General features: G+C 45.6%; 2 protein-coding genes across 5 annotated transcripts in view; one reads left to right on the top strand and one right to left on the bottom strand.

The window, feature by feature from the left end:
* Window positions 1-2,380: 2,380 nt before the first annotated feature.
* On the bottom strand, window positions 2,381-11,447 carry Taz (tafazzin). 4 transcript variants are annotated; one of them, XM_021187407.2, is made up of 11 exons: window positions 11,345-11,446; window positions 10,277-10,675; window positions 9,993-10,121; window positions 9,700-9,745; window positions 9,387-9,472; window positions 4,429-4,509; window positions 4,309-4,350; window positions 4,009-4,074; window positions 3,808-3,860; window positions 3,334-3,411; window positions 2,381-3,210 (listed from the first exon to the last, which is right to left on the bottom strand). In XM_021187407.2, the coding sequence occupies exons 2-11, from the start codon at window positions 10,383-10,385 to the stop codon at window positions 3,109-3,111; spliced, it is 792 nt and encodes a 263-aa protein (XP_021043066.1). In that variant the 5' UTR covers window positions 10,386-10,675; window positions 11,345-11,446; the 3' UTR covers window positions 2,381-3,108. The 4 variants fall into 4 exon arrangements, with proteins under 4 accessions (XP_021043066.1, XP_021043067.1, XP_021043070.1 ...); XM_021187408.2 differs by having other exon boundaries at window positions 4,009-4,071; window positions 11,345-11,443; XM_021187411.2 differs by lacking the exon at window positions 3,808-3,860 and having other exon boundaries at window positions 11,345-11,447.
* A 260-nt stretch (window positions 11,448-11,707) lies between these two features.
* Dnase1l1 (deoxyribonuclease 1 like 1) overlaps window positions 11,708-14,640 on the top strand; it is an 8,556-nt gene continuing 5,623 nt past the window's right edge. Inside the window, exon 1 of the mRNA XM_021188533.2 lies at window positions 11,708-11,889. The gene's annotated coding sequence lies outside the window, so the exon portion shown is untranslated. The remainder of the gene's footprint in view (window positions 11,890-14,640) is intronic.

The following is a 14,640-nucleotide window of genomic DNA, read 5'->3' as shown; positions in this document are numbered from 1 at the left end:
TTTTTTTTTTTTTTTTTTTTTTTTTTTTTTTTTTTTTTTGGTTTCTCGAGACAGGGTTTCTCTGTATAGAGACAGGCTTTGGCTGTCCTGGAACTCACTCTGTAGACCAGGCTGGCCTTGAACTCAGAAATGCACCTGCCTCTGCCTCCCAAGTGCTGGGATTAAAGGCATGCGCCACCGCTGCCCAGTGCAGCTAGCACTCTTAAACACCAGAGTCATCTGTCCAGTCCCTTAAGGTCTTTTTTTTTTCATGCTAGAGATCAAACACAGGACTTCTCATATGCTAGGCACACACTATACAAACTAGCCCTGTGCTGCCATTGTTGTTTTGAGATAGTTCTGCTCAGTCTCTGCTTCCATAGTTAGTCTACATTTGAAGGCATGGCATGCTCAGTAGTAGACTGTTTACCTAGTATACTGGAGGCAGTATTTTATTTTTAAAAAGATTTATCTTTGTGTATGTTTGTGTGTACGTGCCCAAGAAGGCCAAAGACCATATTGAATCCTCTGAAGCTGGAGTTATTAAGTGGTTGAATCTTGACAGTGATGCTAGGAATAGAAATTAGGTCTTCTGCAAAAGCAACAGACACTCTAACTGCGAAAACTTTTCTCCAGCCCCTCACCCTGTGTGTGTATATACATATGGGCATGGGTCATGGCATGTATCTAGAGGTCAAATAAGACAACTTTCAGCAGTTCCTTCTCTCCTTCCACCATGTGGGTTCTGGGTATCCAACTCAAATTAACAGGCTTTGTAGTGAATGCCTTTACTTGCTCAGGTATCTTGCTAACCCTACTTTTTTTTTTTTTTTTTGATAAATGGGGTCATACAGCACAGGGTGGCCTTGAACTTACTATGTAGACAAAGATGGCCTCTAACTTCACTTTACTTTACAACTGCTGGGATTATAGACTTACACCAGTGAGGGGTGTATATTTGAACAAATGAAATTGTATCTTAGGATATAAATTTAAAACTCATGAAGAATGGGCTAGAGAGATGGCTCAGCAGATCAGAGCACTGACTGCTCTTCCAGAGGTCTGAGTTCAATTCCCAGCAACCACATGGTGGCTCACAACCATCTGTAATGGGATCAGTGCCCTCTTCTGGTGCGTCTAAAGACAGCAACAGCATACTCACATATATAAAATAAATAAATCTTTAAAAAAAATCTCTTGAAGAAATGTAGCTGGCATTTCTCAAATGAATACAAAAATAGATACATGAAAAAGGGATGTTACCCTTGAACCTAAGTTGTATTCTGGCTTTTACATGTATTCTATTTCCACAAAGTGATGTTCTCCTCTTCTAAAAAAGTGGGGTTTTTGTTGTTGTTGTTGTTTTGTTTTGTTTTGTTTTTGAGACAGCCACCACACCCGGCTTTAAATAAATATGGGTACAAAAATTGAACATTGGTGTTGGTGAGATGGTTCAGCAGGTAAAAGTGTTTGCTGTAGCCGGGCGTGGTGGTGCATGCCTTTAATCCCAGCACTCGGGAGGCAGAGGCAGGCGGATTTCTGAGTTCGAGGCCAGCCTGGTCTACAGAGTGAGTTCCAGGACAGCCAGGGCTATACAGAGAAACCCTGTCTCGAAAAACCAAAAAAAAAAGTGTTTTAAAAGGCCAGGCATGTAGTGTACATCTTTAATCCCAGCACCTGTGAGGCAGAGGCAGGCAAATCTCTGCATTCAAGGCCAGCCTGGTCTACAGAGTGAGTTCTAGGACAGCAAAGGCCACACAGAAAAATCAGGTTTTGAAAACCCCCCAAAAAAGTTTACAATTTTTCCTTCTTTTTTTCCCACCAAGACAGTCTTACCATGTACTCCTAGCTGTGGTGGATCTTACTATGTAAACTGGGCTGGCCTCAAATACAGAGAACCACCCCAAGGACTTCATCACTATGTACACCTCATTTTCCTCCAGACAGGTTCTCACTATGTAGTTCTAGCTGGCCTAACCCTTACTAGTAGACCAGGCTGGCCCTGAACTCATAGAGATCTGCCTACCTTTGCCTCCCACGCTTGGCTTTTTTTCTTTTTGTTGTTTCCTTTTTAGTCTCTCATTCAGTATCCCAGGCCAACCTTGAACACAAGGCAACGTTCCTGTTTCAGCCTGCCTAGTGCTAAGATCACAGGTGTGTACCATCATGTCTGACTTCACTTGAGGTTTTGACGTTAGTTTATTATTCTTATTCACTTTTATGAATCCTACCACATTGTCATTTGGCTTACAGGTGATAACAAAAGACTTGAGTGGCCAGTGCACAGTGAGATTCCAATGTCCATCTACTAAAATAATCTCACTGTATCCAGGCACAAGGGTCCTGTTTCTTGTCCAGCAAGGTGCTTCCCATCTGCATTCCTACACAGAAGACAGAGGTATGGTGGCACAACACAAATGTTTTATTACTCTAAAANCATTAAAACCCAGATCCCAGGATATAGAGGATGCCAAGGCAAAAAGATTAGAGAAGCAGGTAGGTCCTGACATTGGGGGTTCATGGTCAGGTCTTGGAGGTCCTTTTTCTGCCATATACAAGAAACATCTAGTTAAGTTTAGCTGTGCTTGAATCCTGGCCAATTCCTTCTCTTCTTGTCTACAGGCCACCCAAGGACAAACCTTGTAGCAGAAGCTCAGGTAGAATGACCTGGCTGACAGCTATCCCTGATGAGGTTTGTGAGCATCCAAGGGACCATTTGAGTCTTCTTTCTATACCTATGACCAAGACAACTATTCTCCTACCCAACTATTTGCTTGACTACCTGCTCTGCTCCCTCCCTGAGAGGTGAGATGGGGGCCCCAGCCTAAGAGTGTCCCTTTCTTCTCCACCAAGTGTAGGGTCAGCCAAGGCTCTTCTTTTAGCTCAAGACCCAGAGGAATCAGATGTTCAAGAATAAAAAAGGGTATCCAGCAGGAATTGGGAGCCAATCTATCTGAATTAAAAGCATCAGTTCATTTCCCAGCCTCAGTTTTATACAGGGAAGATTCTCAAAAGCAGTAAAGAGCCAAGCAAGCTTGGGCAGATTCCTGTACCACCACTTCCCAAATCCTGAAGGACCCAGTGTTCCTTTGGCTAAGAACTGCAGGGCACAGACTGGGCAGGCAAAGCCTATCTTCCAGGCTGGAAATGATTGTGGAGCTGTTCTGCCTGCATCTTCAGCCGCTGGAATTCCTCTTGAATGAAGTCTGTGAGGGCTTTCCGCATCTCCACCTAAGAGCAAGGATGGTGTTGGCCTGCATTCCTCAAGGACCATGACTGGGGTACCCTGGGAGTCTGAGGGACTGAGAAGGCCAAGGGCCAAGGATAGCTATGGGACCCTGGGAGGAAACTCACAGCTGACTTGTTCTCTGCCCGGAGCCGCTCAAGCACAGGGAGTGTACTGAAGGGCTTCCCAATCAGCACGGTGATTTTCTGTAAGAAGGCAGGCCATCAAGGATGACAAGGAACCTATAGTTCCAGCCCAAACAACGTGGTGAGTCAGAGCCATGCTCTGTACCTGATGGGCTTGAAGTTCCTGAAAGCCACTCTCCCTCTTCAAAACAGGCAGTTGGGCTTGGTGGTATCCAAGGGCCAGCCTAGTCCTGGGACTCATCCTATCAATGATTTGTCCCACTCTACCTTGTCCCTCACCCCCGCCTGATTTCAATTCTTATTCTAAAGGTCTTGCTTCCAGAAAAGCCCCACTTAGCTCCCCTACTACATGCTCATGCTCAGCAAATCTTCAACCAATCCTGTATAGTATGGACAAGGAAACACAGGCCAGTTAGCAGGGAAATAGATAGACAAGAGTCAGCAGTGCCTACCCACCTGTCCAAAGCGGGGGAAGTAGGGTGGGCTGTTAGGGAGGACATCATTCATTCCTGTACCACAGTGGATAGAAAGCCAGCCATTGGGGGAAGCAGGGTACCAGAGAGAATCCCAGGTACTCCTGTCAGCCACCCAACAACCTGAAATCCCCCTTAACAACATCTAAGAAAGTCCCCTCCCTACCCCCAATCCATGACTCACCAACATGCCACAGTGGCAGGATGATGGGGTTTAGATGACACTCAGCAATCAGCCGTCCAATTCCTACTTCGGAGAGAGAAAAGCAGAAGCATTGGCACAAGCTGGGCCAAACTTCCCTGCCAATGTCTGGCCAATGTTACTTCTACAGTCTCTTAATTAAAGACTTAGTCCTTGACTCACCACCTGTCCCTTTTCTACTGCTCCTGACACACCCACCTGAGAGAGGAATGAAGCCAAGGACCCAAGAGGCCATCTTTGGATGGGGAAGTTAGCTGTGTCAGGCTGGCCAGCAATACTTACCCCATTTGAAGCGCAGGAACTCAGAACTCATGTTTACTTTCCCTAATGAGAGAACACAGAGACAAAGCTTGGGCCTAGAACCATGAATGCTGGAGGGCCCTGATCAAGCACCCAACTGACCTTCTGGGAAGATGTGCACCCAGTCCCCATGGTTAAGCTTCTCCAAAATGAAGTCCATCCCTTTCTGGTAGACACCATCTCCTGTAGAGAAAGGTCTGTTCTCCTTAATCCATTCTCTGGAGAAGAAATCAAACTCTCCAAACCCTAGTGAAGTAGATTCTGGCTCACTTCTGGTCTATCCACTATAGGATGGAGGCAGCAGTTCATTTCCCATAGCACCATCCATAGACACATCAACATCTATTTCTAGAGCCTGTTTCTATTTGCTACCCTGGTCCTTCACATTTTTGGTTTGATCATATTCTCCTCTTAAGATGGAAATGGTGGCTCATGCCTGTAATCTCAGCACTTGGGAAGCTGAGGTAGGAAGACTGCTCTGAGTTTGAGGTCAGGATGGACAACACAGTAAGATCCTGTATCAAAACAAAACAATATTCCCTCAACTTCTTAGTGCCTGTCATACGCAAATAGCACCTTCTTTTTTGTGACAGATATTACTATATAGCCCAGGTTGGCCTCAAAGTTACAATAATTCTCTTGTTTTAGCTTTCCTGGTGCTGGATAACAGGTATGCATCAAGACACCTAGCTAGACAGTATCTCTCACTGAAATGATGAACATGGCAACTCAACCTTTCTCTGCCCTACGGCCTGTCTTGCTGGAACCTGCTCCCCTAACACATACCCATTTGCTGACTACATATCAGCTCCAGAGCTTCAACCTTCCCTGAGGTTTCTGGGCTAAGGGAGAACACTTTAGTAAGTAGAAAACACAGAAAAGATTGGAAAACTTGGGAAAAACTGATTAATATTTCAAGAAGTGTGACTTATGGGCTGGTGAGATGGCTCAGTGGGTAAGAGCACCCGACTGCTCTTCCAAAGGTCCGGAGTTCAAATCCCAGCAACCACATGGTGGCTCATAACCACCCATAACAAGATCTGACTCCCTCTTCTGGAGTGTCTGAAGACAGCTACAGTGTACTTACATATAATAAATAAATAAATTTAAAAAAAAAAAAAAAAGAAGTGTGACTTAACACCTCTTGTGGGCTAGCAAATTGGAGTCACCTGGACATACTAGTAATCTCCACATAGGGTGGACAGAATCAGAAAGTGGGAGGAAAGAAGCTGGAGAATGAATAAATATCCTAATCTTATAAAGTTGGGGGTATCTCACAGGACACAGAGTAACACTGGGGCTATCTCAGGTCAGTGCATTAAGAATTGCCTTTCATGAGTTCAAGGCCAGCCTGGTCTACAGAGTGAGTTCCAGGATAGCCAGGGCTGCACAGAGAAACCCTGTCTCAAAAAGAAAAAAAAAAGATAAAAAAGAATTGCCTTTCAAGGGTTAGAGAGATGGCTCAGCAGTTAAGAACACTGACTTCTTTTCCACAGGTCCTGAGGTCAATTTCCAGCAACCACAAAGTGGCTCACAACCATCTGTAATGGGACCTAATGCCCTCTTCTGGTGTGTCTGAAGAAAGCTTCAGTATACACACATATACGAAATAAAATTTTTATTTTTTATTTTATTAAAGACAGGTTTATTGGGAAGCTGTTCTCAGGTGGGATAGTTCACTAGACCCAAGGACCAAAGCCAGGTAAGTCACCATGTGGGAAGGGGACATAGGGGAGGGAAAGAGAAAGAGAAAAATGACATGCTTCAAGAAAGAAAAGAAGCCGGGTGTGGTGGCACATGCCTTTAATCCCAGCACTTGGGAGGCAGAGGTAGATGGATTTCTGAGTTCGAGGCCAGCCTGGTCTACAGAGTGAGTTCCAGGACAGGCAGGGCTACACAGAGAAACCCTGTCTTTTTTTTTTTTTTAAAGATTTATTTATTTAATATATGTAAGTACACTGTAGCTGTCTTCAGACACACCAGAAGAGGGTGTTAGATCTCATTACAGATGGTTGTGAGCCACCATATGGTTGCTGGGATTTGAACTCAGGACCTTTTGAAGAGCAGTCAGTGCTCTTAACCGCTGAGCCATCTCTCCAGCCCTGAGAAACCCTGTCTTGAAAAAACAAAAAAACAAACAAAACAAAACAAACAAACAAACAAGCCGGGCGGTGGTGGCGCACACCTTTGATCCCAGCACTTGGGGAGGCAGAGGCAGGAGGATTTCTGAGTTCGAGGCCAGCCTGGTCTACAGAGTGAGTTCCAGGACAGCCAGGGCTACAGAGAAATCCTGTCTCGAAAAACCAAAAAAACAAAAAACAAACAAACAAACAAAAAGAATTGCCTTTCCACTGTACTCTGTAAGCCTGTTGTTTGGAAGGTATGGTTAGGGTGTTTAAGAGTCTCACCCCAACCTCAACAGGGACCTGATCTGGCAGCTCACTTAGGGGCCAGAAGTTGGGATAATCTCAGGAAACAGAAAGAGCCACAAGTGCCCTACTTGGGATGGTAGTACACAGCAGGGGTGGTCGCCACAGCTGTCTGCTCCTCCCCACTGTTGGAATATAACCTTTGAGCTTGAAACGGTGAAGTAAAAGAGCATATATATATATATACACATATATACACATATGTTTTTTGATATATATGCCCAGCAAAGATAGCATATCTTTGGCATACTTTTTAGCTAGTGTTTTTATACAAAATCACTTCAGTGCTTAAAGGTCAACCTACAAAGTCCTAGGCTTAGAGAAAAATGGTTTGTTTAAATATAGAAACAAAATATCCCAAACTCTGTTTCAGTCACATGTAATTAGATCTTTGCTTTCCTTGAAAATAATGTTCCGTGCCGGGCGTGGTGGCACACGCCTTTAATCCCAGCACTCGGGGGACAGAGGCAGGCAGGCGGATTTCTGAGTTCAAGGGTAGCCTGTTCTACAGAGTGAGTTCCAGGACAGCCAGGGCTACAGAGAAATCCTGTCTCGAAAAAAAAAAAAAAAAAAAAAAGAAAGAAAGAAAAAAGAAAAAAGAAAATAATGTTCCATTTTCTAGTTTTTGTTCTATATTTTTACAATGCTGGGAATAGTACTCAGGGCTTTGTGCCAGCTAAGCAAAAACTGTACCACTGTGCCACACTTCCAGCTCTCAATTTCTCTGTATGTATGTGCACACACAAAAAAATTTCTTTTTGAGACAGGGTCTCGGTTTCTAGTTGGCCTCAAACTCATGGTAAATCACCTACCCCAACCTAACAAACCAAATACTGGGACTACAGGCATAAGACACTATACCTAGCTTGCTTGCTTGCTTTTCCTTTCTTTCCTTCCTTCCTTTCCTCCCTCCCTCCTTCCTTCCTTCCTTCTTCCTTTTTTTCTAAGACAGGGTTTTTCTTTGTAGTCTTGGCAGTCTTAGAACTAGCTCTGTAGACCATACTAGCCTCAATCTCAGAGATTCACCTGCCTCTGCCTGAGTGCTGGGATTAAGGTGTGTGCCACCATGACCAGCTTCTATATTATTTTTTTATTTTTTGGTAAGATAGGGCATCATGCTAGGCTTCCCAGCACTCGGAAGGAAGAGACTGGTGGGTGAGTTGCCTCATCTGGTTTATAGAGCTAGTTCCAGGATAGCCAAGACTACACAGACAAACTGTCTTTAAAACAACAATAACAATAACAAAGAAAGCAAGATTACCATGTAGTCCTATAGTTCTGGTCAGTCTGGAACTTGCTGTATAGACCAGGCTGGACTCAATCATTATGCCCCTGCTTACTGAGTGATGGGATGGGATTATAGGCATATATCACCATGCTCATCTCAGATCCTGTTTTTTTTTAATTTGTTTTGATTTTTATGTTTTGCCTGCATGTATGTCTATGTAAGGGTATAGGATCCCCTGGAACCGGAGTTACAGGCATGAGCTGCCATGTGGTTGATGGGAATTAAACTCTGGTCCTTTAGAAGAGCAGCAGTGCTCTTAAGCACTGAGATAGTCCTCCAACCACTCAGATCTGTTTTTAACTGCAAGAAAGTCTGGAATCAGTTCAAGAAGAACAGAACTAGCAGTATAGGCCATAGGTACAGTATATGCCTAAAATGTATAAGCCTCTGTGTTCTATCCCCCAAACTGAAAACAAAAGAAAAAAGAAAAAATGAAAGGGCTGGAGAGATGGCTCAGGAGTTCAGAGCACTGATTGCTCTTCCAGAGGTCCTGAGTCCAATTCCCAGCAACCACATGGTGGCTCACAACCATCTGTAAAAAAAGCTTTTTTTTTTTTTTAAAGAATGAAAACAGATGCATACACACACAAGACTTTTGAGTTTGCAGGAGTCAGGGACAGGTGTAAATTATCAAAATGCTGACATATCAGAGCAGGATCTGAGAGGAAATGGCACTGAGACTATATCATTCAACAAAATAATATAGTCTCTTCTGGGATGCTTAGAAAGGTGGAAATAGAATCTTCTACCCTTCTGACATTCTCTGCCCTTCTCTTCTCTTATTTTTAGACCATCCTTTCTTTCATTCTTTGCTTGAAAAGGAATCTACCTACCCAGATGAAAGGGCAATGTGGATCTGAATCTTAAGTTTGCCACCTGGTAGTCTATGACCTTGGACTTCTAAGCTTTGTCTAGAGAATCTGAACCCTATCTGGAGAATGGGTTTAAGACGGCCCCTACACTAAGGGGTTTGTGAAAGGTATTGAGTGGTCAATCTGAGCCTCCACATCTCACCACTCTGTTCTCCCCAAAACAAAAACCCTTGACCTTCTATACATGTATCCCACTGCCATTATAAAGTATTAACAACATACTGTTCTCCCTGAGAGGAGTGGTAGATTCAGAAGGGACTGCAAATACAGCTTCCTTGAATTCTCACACCAGAGTTTTGGACAATCTTTAGGCAACTGCAGAGATTCTAAGTGATCATCCCTCTTCCTATCCTCTGCCAACTGTACTGCCATGTCATGGCTCCCCTAAGTCCTTCTAAGACAGACACATTGGCCACCAGCTTCCTTGTCCCCAAGGGAGGCCTGGACATGCCTCCTAGAGGAGCAGCTCACCTCGACACACAGGCACACATTTGCCCAAGCTGAAGAAATGGGAGTGCAGCTCCTTGGTGAAGCAGATGTCTGCAGCTGCTGGGGTCCTAGAGCAGCAATAGACCCAATCATCCCTGCCTCCAAGACTTCCCATTGCTTGTCCCCAAGTCTCCCCACCCAATACAATGCCTGCCATCACTGCCATACAGAATGAAGCTCTAAGAGAAGGCCCTAAGGGGCCCCACCCATGCCCTTCCTGGAAGGCTGGATGCCAACTCCCGAGCAGAGGAAAAAGGAAAATCTGGGTCACTTCAAGGGGCCCATTCCTCCTCACCAACGCATCAACTTCAGGTTCCAGATGTGGCGGAGTTTTAGGATCCCTGTGAAAAAATAAAGTCCTTGATGTGACATGGCTACTTCCACACTCCTTCTAAATTTCTGATATCCTGTCTAAATCACATTCCCTGGAGGAATCCTAAGGGGGACACACAAAACTTTCAGCAGTTAGGCAGTATATCCCCCAAACAAGGTAAAGTTTTTCAAAAGAGCCTGGTGAGAAGTGAATCTGTCTTTGGTGGGGGCCTGTTCTTGTTTTGCCTCCCTGAACACAGCACACTGGCACCGTACCCCAGAGATGAGGGTCATCCATGCAAGACTGGTGGTTGGAGACGGTGATAAGGGGGGTTGCAGGGCCTCGGTTCTCAATGAGCTCATACAGCACTTCCTTGTTGTGCACGGTGAGATGGTTCATGTACTCTGGGAAGAGAAGTCCGTCCCAAGCTCTAGATCATTTCCACCTGCCCGAGGCTTCTTACTGTGCCAGAAAAGCCCCTGCCATATTCCCAGTCCGAAAACCCCCAGCCAGGCCAGAGGCCTGTGAACAGACTCTGCCTTGGCCTTTAACCACTCACTGGTCCAGAAGCAGCTGTAGGTGCCAACTAGGCCCATGACGACGCTGCTGGCTAGGGTCCAGGTGAGCCGGGGCACCGCGGGGAATGGCCACTTCACATGGAGGGGCATCTCCTCCGGCTCCGGCCCCGCCCCCGGAGCCCAGAGTTTCTCTTGCCCCAGGCCAGCCGGTGTCCTCTACCACTCAGGAGAAGGATCTCCAACAGACTGGCAGAGGACTGAACTAGGGTCACCTGGTGGAACAGCTCAGCACCTCCCTAGCACTGTTCTGTGGATGGAGAAGAGCCGCTGCTCAGGCGATGAGACGGGACTGCTGGACAAAGCCATGCGCACTAGAAAGCAAGTCTTGACGGCCTTACTGGACGACTCAGCCGGAAAGCAAGTCAAGGAAGCGTCCTTGCCTGTTGTCGCAAAACATGACTAGGTTGCTTGACGGCTGCCAGGGCGGGTCTACGCCAGCCTCGCTCCTTCCCCTCCCCCCCGTTATGGTTTTGACTCCAAACCACCTTAAGCAGTGCGTCTCTTTGATTCCATAATTCTAGTGTCTACAGGTGACATTAGCTACACAGCACCATTACCTGAAACTACGCAAGTCTTAGGCTGGTGGAAACTTTTTACTTGTTCTCTCTCCCTGTCCCACCCAGTGTGTATCCGTTTATGCATTCTTCTGAAGGCTCACACAGAGACCGGAAAAGGGCATCGTGTATCCGCGTCTATTATTCTCTGCCTTTTATTGTACTATTTCCTCCAGTGATCTGGGGGTTGGGGCATTTGGTTATTTCCACGATAGAGCACTTGCCTAGTATTCATGTGGTACCAGAACTAACAAATTTCTGCCATGAGGCATTTTTCTAAACTGCCACTCCAGTGGGGATGTGAACAGGCCAATTGCATCCTGTGCATAAGGTCCTTTTGCTTTGGGTTTTCTGAGCAGTCGTCACACAGGCAAACTTAATCTAGAAGTGCGCACCAACATTGTGGTTCAGGACCTGAGGACCCTGAGAGAAGACTGCCTCTGCTCTGTTCTTTGCTGCGGGGAACTGGCCAAAGAATGAGCAAGCCTACCTCACCTTTGTCCCTAGGTCCAGGTAACTGCTCAATGATAGACTGCTGATACTTGGCACGGGTGGCATTGGGCATGTTTGCGACAAGCAAGGACGCTTCCTCGACTTGCTTTCATGCGGATTCGTCGAGCTGAGGCCGCCAGGTCCCCAAGTTGCCATTCGCTTGGCAAAAGAAACACCCATCATGGGCGGGGTGGGCCAGCTGGTAGCCAGTTCCCAGGCACCGCCTACTGGACCGGGGGTGGGGTAGAGCTCAGCCTTGCTTATTGGGACCGGAAAGTTGGCTGTGGAGCCCGCCCCTTTGGGTGGGTCTGGAAACCAGTTCCTGGGCTGAGGGGTGGAGCTCAGCCTTGCTCCTTGGGACGGGAAAGTTGGTTGTGGGGCCGGCCCCTTTGGGTGTGTCTGGAAACCCGCGCCTCTTCTTCCCATCCCTCCTCCCCCATCCAACTGCGCGTCCTTACCCGCCTTGGCTGGCGCTGCGATTCTGTGGAGTGGAATGTTTTATTCGGTTCAACGCTGAGGCAGGCGTGGGGCCGACTAGGTCTGTGGAGGTATGAGAATCCTGCGGGTAGGGAAAGGGAGGAGGTTCTCTCTAACTGGGGAGGAACTTCAGAAGGAAAGGGAATTTCGAGCTAAAGCTGGCTTTGGAAGACTGGGAAGCATTGAGCTAAGGCCAGGAACAGGTATTCTTTCTGGTTCATTCTCAGAGTCCTAGTGGTCTCAGATTCCAAATATAGCTTGGCCAGTGCAGAGCTGCCCCAGTGCTCACATGTATTCCAAAACAGACACCAGTTCAGGGAGACCAAAATAAGTATGAGTGACAGAACAGGTGACCAGAGAGAAACAAATATCAAGGCCAGCTAGGAAGATACTGTGACAGAAACACTAAGATGTGCAGAGCCAGGAAGACAGAACAAACCAGCCAGATAGGAAGAAACTTAACAGAGAGGAGAAAAGGACAGCATGACTAAAAAAAAACAAGCAGACAGAAGCAGAGGGCCCCAGGCTTCAAGAATGTGACATGTTCAGAGAACATGGTAAAGCGCTGGACTCAAAAGGTATTGTAAGTCAGAGGTGAGTCTGAGACAAAGATAAACCTGAGACAGATGCTCTGAGGGGCTCCAGGGCACCCAGGAAAGTTGAAGCGAACCTGGGACTACATAGTGAGACACACACATTTTATATATATGAAACAAGATGGGCTGGTGTAATGGCTCAGCAGATAAGGATATTTACTGTCAAACATGATGGCCTGAGTTTGATCCCTCTTGGTGGAAGGAAAAAACATACTTGACTTAGACCCATGCATACATGCATACATATACAAATACACACAAATAAATGTGGAAAAAAGAAAACTATTAAGAATAAAGAACCGGGCAGTGGTGGCGCACGCCTTTAATCCCAGCACTCAGGAGGCAGAGGCAGGCAGATTTCTTAGTTCGAGGCCAGCCTGGTCTACAGAGTGAGTTCCAGGACAGCCAGGGCTTTACAGAGATACCCTGTCCCGAAAAATCCAAAAACAAAACAAAACAAAATTTAAAAAAAAAGCAAAGAAAATAAAAGAAATTCCTGAAGAGGTTCATGCTTTAGTGTCTAATATGGATAGGACAAACTGGACCTTTCTGAATCTGGGACTGTCTATGCCCTAGCTAGCAATAGGAGCTATATGGAAAATGGTATGTGACAGTTTGTTTGTTTGTTTTTTTGAGACAGGGTTTCTCTGTGCAGCCCTGGCTGTCCTGGAACTCAGAGATCCACCTGCCTCTGCCTCCAAAACACTGGTACTAAAGGCATGGGTCACCACCTAGCAGTACTCAATTAACTTAAAAGAATAGGGGTTTGACCTCATCCCCATTGTTAGTGGAAATGTAAAATGGCACAACAGCTATGGAAAAGTTTGGTGTACTTTAAAAAATTAAAAATAGAATTTTCATGAATTAGCTGATCTGCTTCAGAAAACTGAGGTGCTCAAAATTTTCAAAATTGCTAAACTAGAGTATGATTCGGTTGGTAAAGTGCTTGCCCAATTATGAGGCTTACATAGTATAGCCCTCCCTACATAGCCAACATATGAGGCCCTGGGTTTCATCTCCAGCATAGCATAAACCAGACTTGGTGATATACATCTGTAATTCCAGTTTGGGTGAGGTAGAGACAGGAGGATCAGAAGTTTAAAGTCAGTTTGCCACAAAAAAAGTCACTACAGGGTTAGGGTTATAGCTTAGTGGTAGAGCACATCGTTAGCATATCTAAGGCCCCATCTTCAATCCCTAGTACCACACATTAAAAATAATTTAAATAAATAAATAAATAAATACAAGAATTCAAGCAGTAGGTGTACCCCAATGCTGATGGACAAAGTATTTCTGAGTGTAGACTGGAATATTAATCATCCTTAAGAAGGAAGAGGACAGGGGCTGGTGAGATGGCTCAGTGGGTAAGAGCACCTGACTGCTCTTCCAAAGGTCCGGAGTTCAAATCCCGGCAACCACATGGTGGCTCATAACCATCGGTAACAAGATCTGATGCCCTCTTCTGGAGTGTCTGAAGACAGCTACAGTGTACTTACATATAATAAATAAATAAATCTTTTTTTTAAAAAAAGAAGGAAGCAGACAGCCAGGCATGATGGTGCATGTCGTTTATCCCAGCACTTGGGAGACAGAGGTACATGGGTCTCTGAGTTCAAGGCCAAAATGGTCTATAGAGTGAGTTCCAGGACAGTTGGGGGATACACAGAAAAAACCCTGTCTTGAAAAAAAAAAGAGGAAGAAGAGAGGCTGGAGAGGGTTACTCAGCAGTGTTTACTGCTCTCGTAGAGGATCTGAGTTTGGTTCCTGGTACCTACATTGGATTGCTCACAACTTCTTTTTTTTTTTTTTTCCAAGACAGGGTTTCTCCGTGTAGCCCTGGCTGTCCTGGAACTCACTCTGTAGACCAGGCTGGCCTTGAACTCAGAAATCCGCCTGCCTCTGCCTCCCAAGTGCCGGGATTAAAGGCGTGCGCCACCACACCCGGCTTGCTCACAACTTCTAACTGCAGCTTAAGAGGGATCTGATGTGTCTGGTCTTTGAGGGTACCTTCACTCATATGAACATACCCACATACAGACACATATACACAACTAAATGTGAAATATATCTTTTTAAATAATGGAAGAAAATTTCTGAACTTACAAGATATGTCAGTGGGCCTGCATGGCCTCCTTGGGCATCTGCATGTGAATATACCTCCACATACATACACATAATTAAAAATAAAAGCTGGGCTGGTGAGATGGCTCAGTGGGTAAGAGCACC

The sequence above is a fragment of the Mus pahari genome, chromosome X (genome assembly GCF_900095145.1).
Source record: "Mus pahari chromosome X, PAHARI_EIJ_v1.1, whole genome shotgun sequence".
Lineage (NCBI taxonomy): Eukaryota > Metazoa > Chordata > Mammalia > Rodentia > Muridae > Mus > Mus pahari.
Note: the sequence above shows the minus strand (reverse complement) of the source record. Positions and strands in the feature narration are given on the sequence as shown.

Coding starts and splice junctions, on each gene's coding strand:
- Taz (XM_021187407.2), bottom strand. CDS start 10,385: ATGCCCCTCCATGTGAAGTGGCCATTCCCCGCGGTGCCCCGGCTCACC. Junction 10,122..10,276: donor CTACAGCTGCTTCTGGACCA/GTGAGTGGTTAA, acceptor TTCTCTTCCCAG/AGTACATGAACCATCTCACC. Junction 3,211..3,333: donor GGGCAGAGAACAAGTCAGCT/GTGAGTTTCCTC, acceptor CCTTGCTCTTAG/GTGGAGATGCGGAAAGCCCT.